Raw genomic sequence first — 19,131 nt, forward strand, 5'->3', positions numbered from 1 at the left:
CAGTAGTGCCGTTACCGATGTCCCCAGTAGTGCCGTTACCGATGTCCCCAGTAGTGCCGTTACCGATGTCCCCAGTAGTGCCGTTACCGATGTCCCCAGTAGTGCCAGTTACATATCATTTCCTCAGTAGTGCTGTTACAAATATCCCCAGTAGTGCCGTTACAGATGTCCCCAGTAGTGCCAGTTACATATCATGTTCTCAGTAGTGCTGTTACCAATGTCCCCAGTAGTGCTGTTACATATCATGTCATCAGTAGTGCTGTTACCAATGTCCCCAGTAGTGCTGTTACATATCATGTCCTCAGTAGTGCTGTTACATATCATGTCCTCAGTAGTGCTGTTACCAATGTCCCCAGTAGTGCTGTTACATATCATGTCCTCAGTAGTGCTGTTACCAATGTCCCCAGTAGGTATTTAGCAAGAATTTGTTTTTCACTTTCTGGAATGTATGGTTTTCGGAATAATTTGGATAATGGATATTTGGCTAAGGGATACTCAACCTGTAGTATTATAGGCCGTTTCTGTTTACTTCCTAGATGTTTTGGAATAATTACTGCACGATTCTCCAGGGTTGCATGAATCACTTTATCTTTAGCACGCTGTACAAAACTAAAATCATTTTATTACAATCCAATAGTATAAAGTCTACCCTTCCATCTGTTCTACCAAATGCTTTTACTCAGAAACTAGAACACATTAAATACTAGGACACTGGGGAAACTGAAAAGCATGAAACTGTAAGCTACAAACCGTTACGATAATGAAATAATGCTGGTTATAAAGGTATAGTAATAATTGTATGCCATCATTGTGTGTTTAGCGAGTACCTGGCCTTTATCACACCATGAATAGCCTTTTACCCCCAGTTTTTTTTACCTTGTGTTGATTGCTTATAAGAGACCATAACTTGGCAAGATATTACACAAACCACTGTCTGACACATTTATCACCACGTGTCTTTGGAGTCACATTATTTAACTACAATTTGAAAAAAAAATATATATATTACACCTACAGGTTATGGGACAATATTATTTTCTTCAAACTATTTATCTTTGAAGAGTCCTTCATACGAGACCATACTGTTAGCTATGTGTTACATACCAAACGGTCACCGCAGTGGCGGTGTGGGTAAGGGTCAGAGTTGGAACTCTGTATAGTCTCCTGTCACATGACATAGTTTGAATTCCAATACTCTGTAAACTTGGAATATAGGTTAAAGGTTTTTGCTAAAAACATGTTCCACTTAAAGCAAGGAATGTGTATGGGTGCTAGACTTCGTATAGGATTCAAATGGCATTCCTACTAATGCTGGTAAACCACTAGGGACACATGGTGTTCTATATACACTACCAACAGTGCCCATCTGCCCAACACATTGCATGGTAAAACACAATAGAAGGATAGCTACAATGTCAGCAGTCTCAAATCCCAACTAGCCATTGACACAAGTCTACTGATCATGAGCCGGGCTTGTAGATTTATTAGCATTCCATTTGTATTGACTTAATTAGCAGTCTTCCTATATACTGGATGCAGGCATACATGTGCTCATGTGCTACAAGATACATATCTTTAAAAGCACATACAACTGAACTTTAAACAGAACAAAGGAGCAAAATCAAAAACACTTCAATTGCGATTTCTAAGAAAATCTTTAAGCAAAATAGTGAGCATATCATCCATTTTTACACCCCCCCCCCCCAACAACAGTGGTATGGATAGCGATAATATCAATGCAAAAATAATCCTATTACCACTCATATCACATAGTGCAGCAATAGGTGATCTGTAGTTCCTGTGAAAGACTATGCCCAGTATGAAACGGCTTTTGTGACATTTCTTTAATTACAAAACATATAAATATTAAAATAATAAAAAAATAATAATAATTGTACATTTTTTGAACATGTACATTTTTGATGGAATATATTGTTCTACTACAATAATCTTACATATTTTTTATGCATCACTGTCATGGCCCATTTATATACCTTTCAGATCGCACTGAAAAACCGGGTTGTGCGGATTTAACCCGGGTAGAGGTGCGGTGTAAAAGCACCAATGTAAGATACGGATTGATCTCTCAATTCTATCCATCATATCTTTAAGTTAGAATAAAGATCTAGAACTTACAGGGAACAGTGGTCCCAAACTGGGTTGGATTGATGACAATAAGTCGATTTTTCAAACTTCTACGTCCCACTCCTTGGGCTCCTATTAAAACGAGCGTCTTCCTCTGAAATGGAGGCATACGCGCTACCTCTTCATATATCTGAATCTCATGGCGATCAAATTCTATGGGAAGATACAAAAGTGATTAATATCAATCACAGGTAAAAAATCAATCCACAAGTACAGTATGAACAGAATGTTATTTATGCTGCAAGTGAATAGAAAGAAGCACAAAGGAAATATACATGAATCAAATTATACTGGCTTCCCAATAGCCTAATTTAATGAGGGGATGTACAGAACAGATACTGAAGTCACTGTGCTGTAACTCACAGCTACACGTGAAAAATCGATCATGCAATTGCTTATAAAAACCAGATGTTATGAATGTCCTCCAGTACCATCAACTGAATGGTAGTTGTAATACCCTAATAACAATAGTAGTTGTGTAATATGTAGGCGCTATACATGATCAGCCATAACTATACATCCAGCTGCTTTATATTGCGTTTATCCCCCTTTTTATCCTGCTGAAAGAGGCCACCTCTATTTGTGTACAATGTTGCCATTAAGGAGCGTTTTTGGTCTGCAACGTTATTTATGTCTACCAATATTTAGGTCTATAAAATTATCAGTAACATGCTTGCGTTCTCTTCCAATAATGCGATTCGGCGCAAAATCAGCCATGATAAAACAAAATAAAACAATTTGGCAGACCAGGCAAACTTCTTCCATTGCAGAATGGTTAAATCCTGGGGGGTGGTACAGTCGGGATCCCGACAGTCATTAGCCAGACGTCGGGATCCCGACTGGCCGGACTCAGACAGTATGGCAAACGCTACAAAGCCCCTTGCAGGCTCGCGACACTCGCCACCTATTCTATTCTCCCTCTATGGGAGTCGTGGACCCCACAAGGTAGAATACCCGGCAGCCATCGGGAACCCGTGTGTAGGTATTTTAACAATCGGGATCCCGACGTCGGGCAAATGACTGTCAGGATCCCGACAGTATAATAATAAATAAAAGCCTACAAGAGTTTTATTAAAAGAAAATGAATGGTAAGAAAATACTTCTACACACTGTATTGTAATCCCACAAGAAAAAAACAAGAAAGGAAACATTTCCATCCTTCCCATAAAAAAAAGCCATGTTTGCTAGTACAGGAAGAGCACATTGGATTGTTTGCTTCCACTAAAAATGTAAATTGTTCAATTTTATTTTGTAATTCCTAGGTATGGCAAAATAATTTTCTCTCATGATATATGGAAGTAATTTCAAAATCCTCAATATGCAATTATCTATGTAAAAATACCATTATAATTTTTTGAAAATTTTATATACAAGTTTGTATGCAAAAATAAATAAGCTCAGGCAAACTTCCTTGTGTTAAAATGTTGGTGCGTTGAACAGAGAAGTGCAGGGACTTACTCACAGAGGGAGCTCAGTTACTGCTTGCAGACCGTCTGATTTCAAGGAGTAAAACAGGTATTTTGGCAGGGGCTTGGCATGGATAGGACAGACCCTCTTCATCTGGTGGTGGTACTACTCATGGCTCACCTCTGCTCCTGCACCACTCTTTATGCGTCTGCAAGTAACTCCCCGGTACGTCTATTTTTACCACCCTCTATTCCTGCTCACTCAGTATTATGGATGACAATTTTCCTGTGTCTTCCACCGGGGGTGGATCATTAGGTCGACCAAACTAAGTTCGACATGCATTGGGTCGACCACTGAAGATAGACAGGCCTTGGGTCAACACATCAAAAAAGGTCAACATGGCTATGGTTCACAGGGTAAAAAGGTCGACAAAAGCATTAGGTTTACATTGGGAAGGTCAACATGGGTGCACCGCATCCCATGGCTTGCTACACTCGCCATGGTTCGGGCTCATCACACTATTATATTCTCCCTCCACGCCTTAGAGGATGGTAGGGCAAGAAATACTGTCGACCTAACGGCCGTATACCCTTCCACCAACCATTGTTGGCTTTTCCACTACTCATTAATGCTTAATTCAAAAATCCCAAAAAGTTTTGTTTTTGTAACTCCGATAAAGTTAATCTTAATGGAAATGAAAGCCCAAATTTGGTATGTTTTGTTAACTGAACTGATCTAAGGACCTTATTTTGGTTGATTTGCAATGCTGCGAATTCACCAGACACCACCCTGCGAATGACGATAAGGCAACCCCCCCCTCGCATGCCGCTTTCATACGCATGGGCTGCGAATGGATGTTTAACATTAACCTCCATTCGCAGGCTGTGGGGGAACACCCATCAGCACTCTGAGGTAACCTTAGATGTGCGTGGGCATTCAGAAGGAAGTGGGCAGGCAGCTGACATCCGGTGATGTCAGCTGCCCGCTACCGGCACCCACGTCACCGGGCGATTTCCATGGGAATGGCCATGAAGCGCTGGGCCCTCCCATGAGCATGTCTATCCGCCCATGCCCCCCAGCCACTGCCTTGGGTGCGAGCACTCTGTTCGCCAGGGCCGCACGCACCCGGTATATGCACATGCGCCGAAATGCGGCTGCGCATGCGCAAAACATCAGTCCCCGTGCAAATGTACAGTCCTTGCGAACGGACCAGAACAACCCCCTAAGTTTTGCAATAAGCAGTGTATATTACAGCAGTTTCCTATAAGAAAACACCTACATCTGCACACTGCCTCTGTTGACTGTACATAATTACCCATTTCTCATCTGCAATAATTATCAACTAAATAACATTTTCAGATATTAGCCATAAATATAGAATCATTTGTACAGTGTTAACCCAATATTTCACTGCCACTGGTTAGAAAGTTACATTTGACCTCCCCCACACACAGCAACTTCTCCTGTCGCATAAGATTGTCCTAATAGCATCTGATACAGATCTAAAAGTTGCAACCAACTTCTTGCGACATGAATGGCTCCTTCCCCTGTGTATCAAGCAACCCACATTATGCATTTCAGCAAATCAAGGTGACTGAGCTGTCAAGTCACTGTAGAGATTCTAGAACATGCCAACCTGCTGCAAAGGAGATCTAGCACGACCAGAATGGTCCATGTATACCACTCAGGTAAGGCATACACAGCAACTGACAAACATTAGGGACTTCACCTTATAAAGTTACAAGTTTGAAAGCAAAGAGCAGTGCAGAATATGTCCAGAGGACACTGCTGGCATTCATTGACCCTGAATATGCCCTGGAACCCAGTCACATGTTTTAGAATCTGACAAGAGTACTAATATATGTAATTGGTCGCTTATAATTCTCAAATGACTAACAGCATGTATCTGCACAATGTCACTAACCACACAGACTGGTTCAGTACTCACAGTGGAGAAATTACTATACATCTCAATTTTACATGAATAATCAGGACATCCTGATGTGTCCACATACAGTACATATATCCTCCATGAAGTCGCGTTTTACATGAGCTGCGGATGACTCTGTAGCGCTGGGCGCTCATTTGTGTGAATTTTTTAAATGAAAGTCTTTGTTGCAACACAGAGCGATTAGGATACCCAACAGCTTCTGCTTACTAAAATGATATGGGGCGTGCCTATATTCAGTGAGTGACAAGCTGCTGTACCTGCATTAGAAATGGAACATTAGTGTTTTTCTGGCATGACTAGAAGGGCTGTGAAAGGCGGCTAGATGTACATAGACACATCTGTATGAAAGATCAGCACTGATACTGTCCTGTCCAATCAACCAAGTAGTAAATGTTTGGGACACAACACAATTCTGCCACTATTGCAGTCCATGAATTAACAACCGAGGCCAAAAAAAAAAAAAGAGAGAGCTGGGACATATGGAGCAGAAGCAAATCAGATGTGCACGAGATAATCCCGCACTGAAGTCATACTCAAGGTTACTGTGACCTTACAATATAATCTGCAATTACAATATGGCAAACAGTACCGGCATTTTTTGTGGTGAGGTACATCATCTTCTTCTTCTTCTTGCTGGTTAGCGTACCACAGAACTGCCCTGAAAAGTGAAGAGACATAATTAAGCGCACACACAATCTGCAGAGTGTCTGTTACTGAGGCGGTGTTTGCTACCATCCAACCACCAGATTCTATTGTATGACTTTAAACATGGTAGCTCTCTGCATTGGGACTGTAATATATTTTACACCCAAAAAAAAATGCCCTCCATATTTTTTTCCAATGTTAAAGTCCTGAATTTAATATTTTTTAAATTACAACACTGGCATGAAGAAACATTAGCCATAAAAGTTGGAAGAAGCAGACATAGTAAATCATTAAGCAAGTTAATCTTACACAAATGGCTATAAACTTAGATATATAATAAAAATTCAGACACAGAGATTGCAATTACCATCCAGTCATACAACAAGCACGAGCCAGTCAACTTGCGCGCACACACACACACACACACACGGATAACAATTCCCAATAACAAATCAGCTCTTGTATTTGGTTATCTTTATAGTAACAAACAAAAGATAAACAGAATAATAAATCAACACACCAGCAGAGAGTAAAGCTAAGTACAAACGGAGTGATTGGCCGCTTCCTTCTGTGGGACCGAACCTGCTAAGCTAGCCTTTCCTCCCTACGTGCATCAATGAGCCACAGGGGCCTGAGACCCTGTTACCGGTTCACTGTCTGTCCTTCCTTGGACCACTTTTGGTAAGTACTAACCACTGCATACAGGGGAGACCCCACAAGACCTGCAGCTATGGAGATGCTCTGAACCCATTTGTCTAGCAATAAAAATGTTGATCCTCGTCAATGTTGCTCAGTTTCTCGCACCCCTTTCTCCTGTTTCGAACACATCAACGTCAAGAACCGAATGTGCACTGGTTTCCGAATATATATCGCACCCCTTCACAGGTGCCATTTCAGTGAGATAAGCAATGTTATTCACTTAACCCTTTAAGGGTTTTAATGTTGGTGTATAAAAATGTATGAGCAGTCTTGAAGGGCAGCCGTTAAAGCTGGGGACTAAGCAAGGAGGTGCAATGTTTGATCTTGGTGCAAGTACTTAAAAAGAAAGCATCTCTGACTGCTTACAACTGGGTGCTTAGTAACCTGTACTACAATGATAAAGTAATGCTCTGGCTGTATCAGATCCTGGGAACTTTTGACAGAAAATGGGATTTCAGCAATTACAAAACAAGCAAACCCCAAGTTATGTGGTTCATACAAGCTCAAAGCGGCACCCAGTGCTCTACCAGTGGCAGCCCAAGGTGAGGGTGAGCAGTACACATATAGTTATATGGCATATGTACTGCATGTCATGTAGAGTTACTAGATACTGGGGCTTTGAGAGAATTGTATACTGAGTGCATGACATCTGTGCTATATACCAAACCTAGGTGTACACACAGAATCCACATATAGCATTGTAGCACTGCTGCGTGTACCACACATAATACAGGGGCTTGTGATGGCTTTGTGCTATGTAACTGGGGACATGAAAGTCATAATATAAATAGTAAGCACGGGAGTATTACTGTATACTGTATCCCTGGGAGCTACACCGGAGCACTGCGGACATTGCAGCTGCCATCACAGCTTAGACACTTCAATTCCCAGGCGCTCTCATTGGAGCATGAAAAGATGCATTCAAATAGGTGCAGTTTATTGGGCGTATTTAATGTACTTTGATCTGTGGATCAGGGGGGGGGTATACACACGATGAGTCTATGTGTCACAGGCCTTACGCGTCTGCCCTGCAGCATATATAGTCAGTGCAACTAGCTGTGTGTACTGACCTGCTAAAGACTGCGGGTGACTGACATCTTACCAGCGGGCAATTTGTAATGCCTGTCCAGCTGTAATATCAGTGCAGACGCTTTGAGCAGCCAATTGGTAAATGTGTATGATTACTTAAATCAGCCGCTCAGTTGGCTTTACGGCGGGGTGGCAGATCGATCTGCCAGGTGTGTATCCAGTTTAAATTTGCAGGGAATTAAATTCTAAATTACCAAATAATTATTTAACTGAACACACGAAAATGAAAACAATGGTTTCAAACAAAAATTACAGTTGGGATCTCAACTCGAGTCCTCCCAACAGATCATGGTTTGTGGATTTCTATAAATCATGCACCGGTGAGTTAGTTTATTTTGCTGGGTCATTAACAAGTTTAAATCAGCTTTCACAGACAGAAATCCTGAGAACATGACTTGCTGGAAGATTTGTGACCAACTGGACTAGGGAAATAGATCTTTTACCTGCTCCATCCCAATCTCTCCTGACAAATGCTTTCCGCTTTTCTTCCAGAAACTGACTGGGAATAAGACCCGCACTTCCACCTTCTTTTACATGACTTGCCTGCAAAGAGTTAATAAATCATGAAACATCTACAGTAACATACAATACATTATTAATAGAAAGCTGGCAAGCAATTTACTTTCCCTTATAAAGCGCCAGTTTCATTCAGCTTTCCCTTGACGCCAGCTGGGAATTGCAGATGCTACCATCTTGCATAGCAGTTAAACATTTGACCAGCTAACAGAAGGAATTTGGAATGATGATTAGCATCGTAGGCAAGACCATGGGAAAACAAGATAGTAGATGAATTATAAAAAGCAGAAACTGAAGTGAAGCTTTAAAAAAGAAAAGAAAAAAAATTATAATGATCAATACTGGTATTCCAAATTAAACCAGGCTAAATAATAAAAAGAAAATTCCCAATCTTGCACAAAAAAAAGCAAGTGCATAGAGTAACGTAGGTGTAATCTTTTAACCCTTTGAGTGCCAGGTGAATTTGCCCAAAAACATTTTTTTTTTTTTTTTTTAATTCAGTCTTTATTTGTTTTTTTTTGTTTTTTTTTTTTTCTTCATATACATACATAGATAATTAAACAAGGAATAAGAAAGTTACAGAACCAAGGAAAAAAAAAGAAAAGAAAAAAGTAACGGACGTAAGAAACGCTAATAATAAAAAAAAAAAAAAAAAAAAAAAATACCACAATTCAGATAAAATTTTTACACTGTCGAATACCATCATAAATGTGACCTTCTTATGCCAGCCGTCCAGTAAGTATTTTTAGTAATAATAACATCCACATAAAATTGATTGAACAGCTAGTAATAGTGTTTACGTGCTATGTGTAAAACCGCTATGTCTATATTTCTAATAATCTCATAACTTTAGTTTTATATAACAATATTATGTGTAAAATACGGTGATAAGCGCCAAAGGTGCCAAATTTCATAAAATTCGCTGCTCCTTTTCTTGGAAGCGAAAAAATTTTTTTCATGTTCATACGTGACATTAACTATATTTATCCATTCTTGATAGTGCGGACCTTTGTGGGCAAGCCAATGTCGTGCTACTATTAATTTTGCAAGTGAAATAAGTGCTAGCAGTAAAAGATTCAACCCTCTAGTGACCCTGGGGTCTAGCCAAACCCCTAATAATATACTACTTTCTGTTAAGATGTCTCGTGGAGCCCCTACTGCTTGACATACCTTAATAACTTCCTCCCAAAACCTACTTACTTCTTGACATGACCATAAAAGATGCCTAAACGAGGCAGCTGGTTCCCCACATTTCGGACACTGATCTGAAGATGAAGCACCTATTGCTTTCAGCTTGGTTGGGGTCAAGTATATCCTATGCAATATGTTATATTGTACTTGTTGTACTCGGATGGAGTTAGAGGCCCGGCTTGATGAAGCTAGGGCAGATTGCCATATTGAGTCGCTGATATTAGGGATTTCCGCTGCCCATTTTTGTCTTAATTGGTTCAGGCCTTTACTCTGACAATTCGAGATTAAGAACCTATAGAGTCTTGCAAGACAGTGCCGTGCCTGAATTTTCAGTAGGAACACCTTAATTGGATTCTCCAACAGCCAGTCAGATTGACCGCGATAGTGAGTTGTTAAAGCACTCCTGACTTGCAAGAATCTATGAAACATGGAGAAGGGTAAGTTAAATTCAAGCTGAAGAGCTCCAAAAGATTTAAGGACTTGGTTTTGATAAAATTGGCCGATATTGACCATCCCATATTGAGCCCATAACCTCCCTCCTTGTTGTTTATTTACCTCCTCAAACGCTTTAATCCCGAAAATATACGAATCTGGATCTACCCTGTCATATCCATAGGACTTAGATACCGCATTCCAGATCTTTAATGCTTGTGTAATAATAGGGGGATATTGCCTATAGATCTTTTTTGATATGAGAAGTTGCATGGGGGACAACCTAGGGGCTACCTGCTTAATGAGCCTAAGTAGCTCAGGAGTTTGGGTAACGTCTGCCAGCCACATCTTTATATGCGCCAATTGCGAAGCAAAGTAATAGTTCTTAAAGTCGGGCAGCGCCAGACCTCCATCCCTACGGTCAAGCCATAGAGTAGATAATTTTATTCTTGGACGCTTATTGTTCCAGATGAAAGATAGCAATATACTATTAATGGCTCTAAACGTCTTATCATTAATATATATAGGGGCCTGCTGTAGGATATATAATAATTTAGGAAGTATTACCATTTTAATTATATTAACCCGACCTATTACTGACAGAGGAAGTTTAGACCAGCATTTACATTTATGTCTCAGTTCCTCCATGGCTGGAAGTAAGTTATCAGTTATAAAATCCTCTGGATTATTCGCCACCACTATACCTAAATATTTAAAGCGTGATACTACAACCATCGGGTTATCTGTCATCCCTATGGCACCCGGGCCTGCCAGACCTACGGGCATGATATGAGATTTGCCCCAGTTTACAGTTAGTCCTGACAGCACCCCAAAGTTTTTTAATTGTGAAAGGACCACGGGAAGGTCCTTGTTCGGGTCTTTAATCCCCACTAACAGGTCATCAGCATACAACAATATGATGTTTGCGTTTGAAGTTAACCCCAGGGGAGAGCAGTGTAATCTTTCTCTTAGGGACTGCGCTAGGGGTTCTATTGCAATTGAGAAAATCAACGGTGATAGGGGACACCCCTGCCTTGTGCCGCGATGTAATGAAAAAGGGGTAGATTTATTTCCATTAATGACAATACTGGCTTTGGGACTTTCATATAGCGCCTTCAACCAATTTATAAAGCCTGTACCGAACCCGAAGGCCTCCAGAGCCCGCCATATGAAAGCCCACTCGACAATGTCGAAGGCTTTATTTATGTCGAATGAAGCAATGGCAGCGTTTTGACGATCTAGCCTAATATTCTGGATATAGGTAAAGATTCTACGAAGATTGTGTGATGTAGTCTTACCCCTCATAAACCCTGCCTGGTCAGGGTGAACAATTTCTTGTATGACTTTGTTCAGTCTATTTGCCATCACTTTTGCTATAATTTTTGCATCTGTACCAAGTAACGAAATCGGTCTATACGAATCTACTCTAGCAGGGTCTTTACCCTTTTTAGGGAGAACTACAATAGTAGCTTCAGAGAGTGATAGGGGTAATACACCGTTTTGAGTCATCTCTCGGCATAGTTTCAGTAACCGGGGCCCCAAAAGTTCTAAGTACCTTTGATACAGCTCGCCTGGCAGCCCATCCGGGCCTGGGGCCTTACCCCTGGGTAGAGTCCTAATAACTTGATTTATCTCTTCGATAGAAAAGGGTGCATCTAGAGAATGCTGAGCATCAGGAGAGAGCTTCGGTAATACAAGTGAGGAAAAGAACGCCTCCAACTCATTGCTACAAATATTTTTACTCGATGAGTAGACTTTACTGAAATGCAACTTAAATTCTTCCAATATATCGGGGGTGGATGTCAAGGGTGGGCTATGATCTGTTGTTATTTTTGTTATAATATTTGACGGCCTATCCATCCTGAGCAGATAGGCTAACATACTACCCACTTTATCAGAGTTAGCAAACCTTTGGTTGGCATTGGATCTAAGTCTCCTATAATTCACTTTTTGTACATATTCCAACCAAGATGCTTGTGCCTTTTGCCATGCTTCACGGTCTGTATCTAGTCCCGAAGCTAAATAGATGTTCTCCAGATTAGATACCCAACCCTCCATTTCAGCATTTTTCTTCCGATGTTGGCACTTCTGGTAGGCAATTTGTTTAATAAGTATCCCTCTTAAAAAGGCCTTAAAGGCATCCCATATACATGGAATCGAGGATGAACCTTGATTAACCTCAAAAAACAACTTAATTGCACTCTCCACTTCTCCTTGATCTATCTGATTAAGCCAGAAAGGCTGAAGTTTCCATGTTCTTAAGCCCCCAGACTCCTCCAGACTACATATCGTCACCAAAGGGGAATGGTCAGAGATACCCCGAGCTGTGTACTCAATAGAGGCAATCTTAGGGAGCATTGTATCAGAGGTAAAAACCATATCCAGTCTGGAGAATACCTGGTATGTGGCCGAATAACATGAATATTGTCTAGTATTAGGGTGCCGTTCCCGCCAAACATCCCTCCATCCAACCTCTTCCACAAATTTAGCAAAATTTGACTTCTCTTTACCCATTGTACTATCATTTCTTCTCCATCGATCCCACTGAGGAGAGATGACATTGTTAAAATCACCCAAACATATTAAATAATTATCCGGATATGTTAAAGAGAAGGACACTGCCAAGCGCACCACCTCATAGTTAAATGGAGGGGGGACATAGACTGAGAGCAATGATACTTCGGCCTGGTTTATACTACAGTCCATAAAGATGTAACGACCTCCTGGATCGATTTTAATTGAGCGACATGCAAAGACAACTGATTTCTTAACAAGGATAGACACTCCCCTAGATGATGATGTAAACGGGGCGTGAAATTGGTGGCCTATCCATGAACGTTTAAGGGCATGAGTTTTATCACTGCTTAGATGTGTTTCCTGTAGGCAAATAATATCCGCCCCCAGGTTCTTACAGTGATTTAAGACTAGTGCTCTTTTTACTTTGCAGTTTAAACCTCTGACGTTCCATGTGAGAAATTTCACCATAAATGCAGGAGATCCCTCATAATTTCCTTGTTAATAAACAGACGTCCACCTACTAATGGCCACTTAAGAAACCTTAAAGTGCAATAGTGCAAATGTGCAATATAGCGTTTCAAACACACAGTAAAGAAATACACAACAATTAGTAACATAAACCCCTCCCCCCACCCCCTCCCTGTATTACCTAGCCACCTAGGCATACCTTGCCCTTACCGAAAGAGAGAAAGAAAAAAAAAAAAAAAGGAGAAAAAGCGAGAGAATCAACAAGCACCAGCGGGGCAAACACAACTCCAATAACCACCCTGCATGTAGGCGGCTCCCCCAAATAAACAATAATATTTCAAACTGAGCTTACCCCCCCCCACCCCCCCATAGCACAACTCCAACTATAGAATAAAGCAGCATGGTTATCGAATTAAGTATCGGACATATAGATGTGTTATATGATTTTTAACGCAGACCAGCGGTCTAGTTATCTGGCTGCCAGCTGTTTCTTTCCTGGATAGGCCCCATCTATCCATGCGGCGGCATCTTCTGAAGATATAAAGAATTTTGTTGTTCCATTGTGTTCTATTCGGAGCTTTGATGGATATAGCATCGAATACTTAAGGTTCAGTTCTCTGAGCCTAGACTTGACCAGCTTGAATTTGGCTCTATCTTTCTGGATTTCTATTGGGAAGTCTGGAAATGCAGAGATTCTTTTGCCCATATAGGTGACATCTGGATTTTGCCTCGTTAGGCGAAGAATACGATCCCGGTCCCTTGCATTCAGTAATTTAGCAATTAAGATGCGAGCCGGCCCACCAGGTATAGCAGGTCTTGCAGGAACACGATGGGCTCTTTCGATGGCGAACTGGGGAGAGAATGCGTCTCGGCCAAATGACTGTGTCAGCCAGTTTTCCAAAAACTTTTCTGGGCTATCGCCCTCTAATCGCTCCTCGAACCCCAGGAATCTGATGTTGTTACGACGATTTCTTCCTTCCAGGTCGGAGAGTTTACACCGCAAATCAGACACTTGATCGGACAGGACCTTAACTTGAGCTTTTAGGGGGAGAGCTGTATCCTCAAGCTCTGAGATGCGACTTTCAGCTTGCGTAACTCTGTCCCTTATTTTATTCACATCGTCATGAAGAATCATGATATCGGCTTGGACCTTGTGTATTTGACTCGTCAAATTGGATTCACAGGTGTTTATTGCTGCCAGTAGCTGTTGTAGTGTAACTTCCTCAGTACCCTCTGCCGTGTTGGGCTCAGCAGATTTTTTTATAGGGGTAACTTGAGGGGTATTAGGATGAGAGGCGTGGGAACCTCCTACTTGTGACTGTACACGTGCGTATTTCTCCAGCCTGGCAGCTGCTGCGGACTGGCTGGATTTGCCCATTATAACCACGGCTCATCAAAATACAAGTCTCTTGAAGTATGACAAGCTCTGTTGTAACAGAGTTTAACAATGTTGCACCTTGCAAAGACTTAATGGAGTCCAAGGGTGCTCTATGACGCTGTTCGGTACTTTGCAAGTTTTACTGCCAGATAATGACACACTGGGACAAGCACAGCATCACATAAAGGGCCCAGAGCAGCTATGTATTGCAGCAAGGCATCCCTGGAGCTGGAACCAGCTGCTAATGCGGGAGGACAGTCACACAACAGGGCTTAACATCCACTTTGCTTACCCTGTTAGGTATTGCTAGATGGGGACCAGCGTTTGTTCAGTGGAGTCTGCAATTTTACTCTGGTGGTGTCTTCACAGCTTCATCTGTCGCAGTGGAGCTGCCGTTTAGTGAGGTCGCCGAGTATCCAGGGACTGCAATAGATGCCGGCAGCTATATTTGCTTCCCTGTATCGTGCGGGAGATGCTGGCGTGGGGCGCCTGCCCCCGATGCAGACGCGCTCTCCGCTGACCCGGAAGCACGTCAGAGGGGAGAAGCGCTTCCTTCTGCTTGCTGGGCCGCTCGCCGGACCTCCGTCACAGTGAATCCAGGCGCCGAGACTGTCTCCCGCGGCTACACACGGCACTTCAGCAGCCGCACCAGACGAGCCGGACAGCCCGGTAACGCATCAAAGGCAGGCCGCCTAGCATGGGCAAACACTGGGTATTGGGTGCTGTGCACGGAGGGGGGAGAGCTGGAGCAGGAGAGCCGACACGACCTCCCTCACTCACATGCCGCCGTGGCCACGCCCCGCCCAAAAACATTTTTAGTCATCATAATCACCTGTAATGTTTACTTTTTTTTTTACAATTTTTTTTTTATTTGAATTTATATAACAAATGTGAAGAATGCTGACATTTTTTGCAGTTATTTTGACCATCTCTTAAGGTGCCCATACACTAGTAAGATTTATCTTCAGATCTGGCCGGTTGGAACAAAAACATGGTCATGGATGAGTGACAGTTTGTCAGTTTACCAGCATTTCCAAGCAAATGGTCAACTGTCATTTGCGCTCATCCATAACCATGTTTTTGTTCCAACCAGACAGATATGGAGATAAATCTGCATGTGTATGGCCACCTTTAGAGAGATAATGGCACTCAAATGGTTAAAGATGGATTACTCAAAAATTAAAATAAAAAAAAGAGATTATATATATGAAAATGCCTGAATAAAAGGCATGTAAACGTTGCCCCTGACCTACAATAGGTGTATTGCCTGAAGTTTTTGCCTGTGAGTGCCGCACCTCCCCCTGACACCTATATCTATTTATCTTTTTTTTTTACCATATCTTAATTAACTGTACTAGATGGTTTATACGGATATCTTTATATCCTCTTTGGTTTATATTATCTGTGCAGAATCCTCTCTATTGTTAATTCAACAAAAAAAAGTCAATGAAATAGTCAAATAAAGTAGTCTCCGACTGTTAACATTAACAACAACTTAAATTAATGTTCTATCCATATTAATATCTCTCTCTTTCTCATATATAGGCCAGTATTCAATGAGAAAAATTCGCTGTGATTTCTGGAGAGTTTGTGCTTTTCACGCGGTGGAGAGAGGTTTTTTTTCTCCAAAGGCGAGCCACCCTATTCAATGTGAAATATTCTCCGTCTTTCTAAGTGATTCTCGCCGTCTCTCTCCGTGTAGAAATTCTCCATCTTTTGATGGAGAGCAGGAATGTGAACTTTTAAACTAAAAGGGTGTTTTTTTTAATTTTGGTGTCAAAAAATCAGGTTTTTTTTTTCTGTGAAGGGCCATGTTATTTTTATTCATGTGCCTATAGCACATGAATATATATTTAATTTAAAAAAAAATATTTTTTTACAATTTTTTTTTTTTTTTTTTTTTACACAGTGCAGCCAGCAGGGGGCCGGAGCGCTCGAGCCGCTCATTAGATATTCATATATTCACTGCACCCGAAGCACGTTCGGGTACAGTGAATACTGGGTCCCCCGCTGGCTATAGGGGGGGCAGCCTGTGCTGCCTGGGTCCAGGGGAGCCCTGCACCCCTCCCCATATCCCCTACAGCAGCCAAGAGAGACTTTAATCTCTCTTGGCTGCTACGTCCCCCGGCTCCCTGACAGCTCCCTGCCGCGGACGCTCGTCCGCTGCAGGGGTTAAGACTCACCGCGAGTGGCGGCGAGTCTTTAACACGTTGAATAGTGGGAGCAGGAGGCTCCGGAACACGGAGAGTGCATGGCGAGAGAAAAAATCTCTCGCCATGCACGGAGAACATTTCTCATTGAATACTGGCCATAGAGTTTGAACTATGCTGTGATTACCTGTATGCTGCTTGCTGTAACTATACTTGCCTATGCTGTGTACCTGGTATTCTGTGACCTGCTCCAAAAAGAAAGATCAAGACTTCAACTTGATCCATTGTATGTAATTCCCTGTCACAATATAAATATATATAAATATCACAAAGATTAGAGGAGCGCTAGCTTACACAAGCGTTAAAAAGCTATTTTTTGCACCTGTATGGGTTCCTATACTTAACAGATAGCCCCAAATAATCCAAGTATACAGCACTAGGTCTTTCAAGGGCTTTCTGAGACTGCTGCTTCCAGCCTTTGGTGCGTCCTGGGATCCAATCAAGACTAGAACAGATCTATTGACAGAAGTGGAAGAAGTGCTTCATAGTGCAGTATTATTTTTGATAAAAGTTATATGCCGGTCACCGTCAGTCTTTGTAGCCGCCTCACGTCAGGATCTGCTGTACCGTCTATGTGCCGCCCTGCAAGGCTGGTCAGCGTTACTCCCGCTCTACGCAACAGGACCTGCGTCTGGTGATTGAATGCGTCTGGTAAGGCACGCCCAAGCGCATTTTGTCGATGAACCTGACGTGAGGCAGCTACAAGGACTGATGGTGACCGGGATATAATTGTTATGTAACACCATGTGGTATTTTTAGCCCACACTGCTGAAAAGCAGGGTACTTGTTTCCTAGCACGGACACATATCTTGGCCATCGGGGGTAATTTGAGTGGCCTGCGACGCGACCGACGCGATGCCCCCGATTTTTCCATTGAAATGCATTGAAAACAGTGAAAAATCGGGTCGGTCGCGTCGTGTGCAGCTAAAAATGCTTAAATGGTCCAGACGCGATGCCCCCGATTTCCTCATAGGGAACAATGTTAAATGCCTCACTTTACCCGCGATGACCACGATTTCCCATAGGAAACAATGTTAAAAGGATCAATTTACCCAAATCAGCATAGGAACAATAGTAAATGGGCCAAAAAGACCCCTGAACATTGAAATGTCCCCCCAAAAGTAGTTGACGCCACCCCGCCATCAACGTGAACCCGAAGCGTAGCGAGCCCGCGAGGGGCGGCGGTACGCGTCCTCCGACCTTTTCATGCCCTACTATCCACTAGGGCGTGGAGTGAGAATAGAATAGTGTGGCGAGCGCAGCGAGCCACCGAGCCCGAAGTGTGGCGAGCGCAGCGAGCCCCGCGAGGGGACGCGTATACCTTCACAGGTAAACGCGTCCCTTCGCGGGCTTCCCAGGTGTCCGCGTCGCCATGGACACCTGGGAAGCCCGCGAGGGGACGCGTATAACTGTGAAGGTATCCGCGTCCGCTCGCCACGCTTCGGGCTCGGTGGCTCGCTGCGCTCACCACACTATTCTATTCTCACTCCACACCCTAGTGGATAGTAGGGCATGAAAAGGTCGGAGGACGCGTACCGCTGCGCTCGCCACGCTTCGGGTTCACGTTGATGGCGGGGTGGCGTCAATAACTTTTGGGGGGACATTTCAATGTTATGGGGTGTTTTGGGTCCATTTACCATTGTTCCCTATGATAATTTGGCTAAATTGAGCCATTTCACATTGTTTCCTATGGGAAATCGTGGTCATCGCGGGTAAATTGAGACATTTAACATTGTTCTCTATGGGGAAATCGCGGGCATCGCGTCTGGCCATCGCACCCGATTTTTTTAGCGGCCGCGATGGCCCCGATTTTACCCCCGATGAGCGCGATTCTGATCGGTGTGGCAGTGCTAGGAAACAAGTACCAAAAGCAGGGTACGAGTATTGGATTACTTGCACTTTTATTTATTAATGAATAAACGTATTTTATCAAAAATAATACTGCACTATGAAGCGCTTCCTTCCACTTCTGTCCATAGAGATATATATAGCTAGATCTCTCTCTATCTATATACAATGAAGTACCTGCACTTGCACCCACCAGAAGACAATACAGAGGTGCCCTAGGGTCACACCGTGGTGTGTCTTATACAGTCCAAGTTTCCACTAGGGAAAAAGAGCACTCGCCTGGCAAAAAACTTAAATAAATATATATATTTATTTATTTAGGAGGCGATAGTGGGGGCCTTGACAAAGGTCTGGAGGCAGAATGAAATGTTGGCCCATGGCCCACTGTCATGCACATTGCACTTTATGTTGAATTGCTGAAAATGGATTAAAGAGTTTGTTATCAATACAGAAGACCGGTGAGTGTCCTCATCTTTGTTACTAAGCTATATCTCTATATAAATACACACCTATATCTCTCTCTCGTTATTTCTATATACATATCTATAGACACCACCGATAAGTTGGCACCTTCTGTTCCAGCAATGTGTCTGTTTAACCGTATTTCCAGATCACCCTTCAATGCGTCTCCCCAC

General features: G+C 42.5%; 1 protein-coding gene across 5 annotated transcripts in view; it reads right to left on the minus strand.

Moving 5' to 3' along the window:
* The window catches only part of PALS2 (protein associated with LIN7 2, MAGUK p55 family member), a 105,917-nt gene that overhangs the window by 23,749 nt on the left and 63,037 nt on the right, over nt 1-19,131 (minus strand). For all 5 annotated transcript variants that reach the window (XR_014475077.1, XM_083189197.1, XM_083189199.1 and 2 more), the window contains exons 7-9: nt 8,380-8,479; nt 6,093-6,161; nt 2,137-2,298 (exon numbers count right to left, since the gene is read on the minus strand). Coding sequence is in view for 4 of the 5 variants with exons in the window: in XM_083189197.1 (XP_083045323.1) it covers nt 2,137-2,298; nt 6,093-6,161; nt 8,380-8,479 (331 nt within the window). In the remaining variant the exon portion in view is untranslated. The remainder of the gene's footprint in view (nt 1-2,136; nt 2,299-6,092; nt 6,162-8,379; nt 8,480-19,131) is intronic.

The sequence above is a fragment of the Crinia signifera genome, chromosome 5 (genome assembly GCF_055691185.1).
Source record: "Crinia signifera chromosome 5, ASM5569118v1, whole genome shotgun sequence".
Taxonomy (NCBI): domain Eukaryota; kingdom Metazoa; phylum Chordata; class Amphibia; order Anura; family Myobatrachidae; genus Crinia; species Crinia signifera.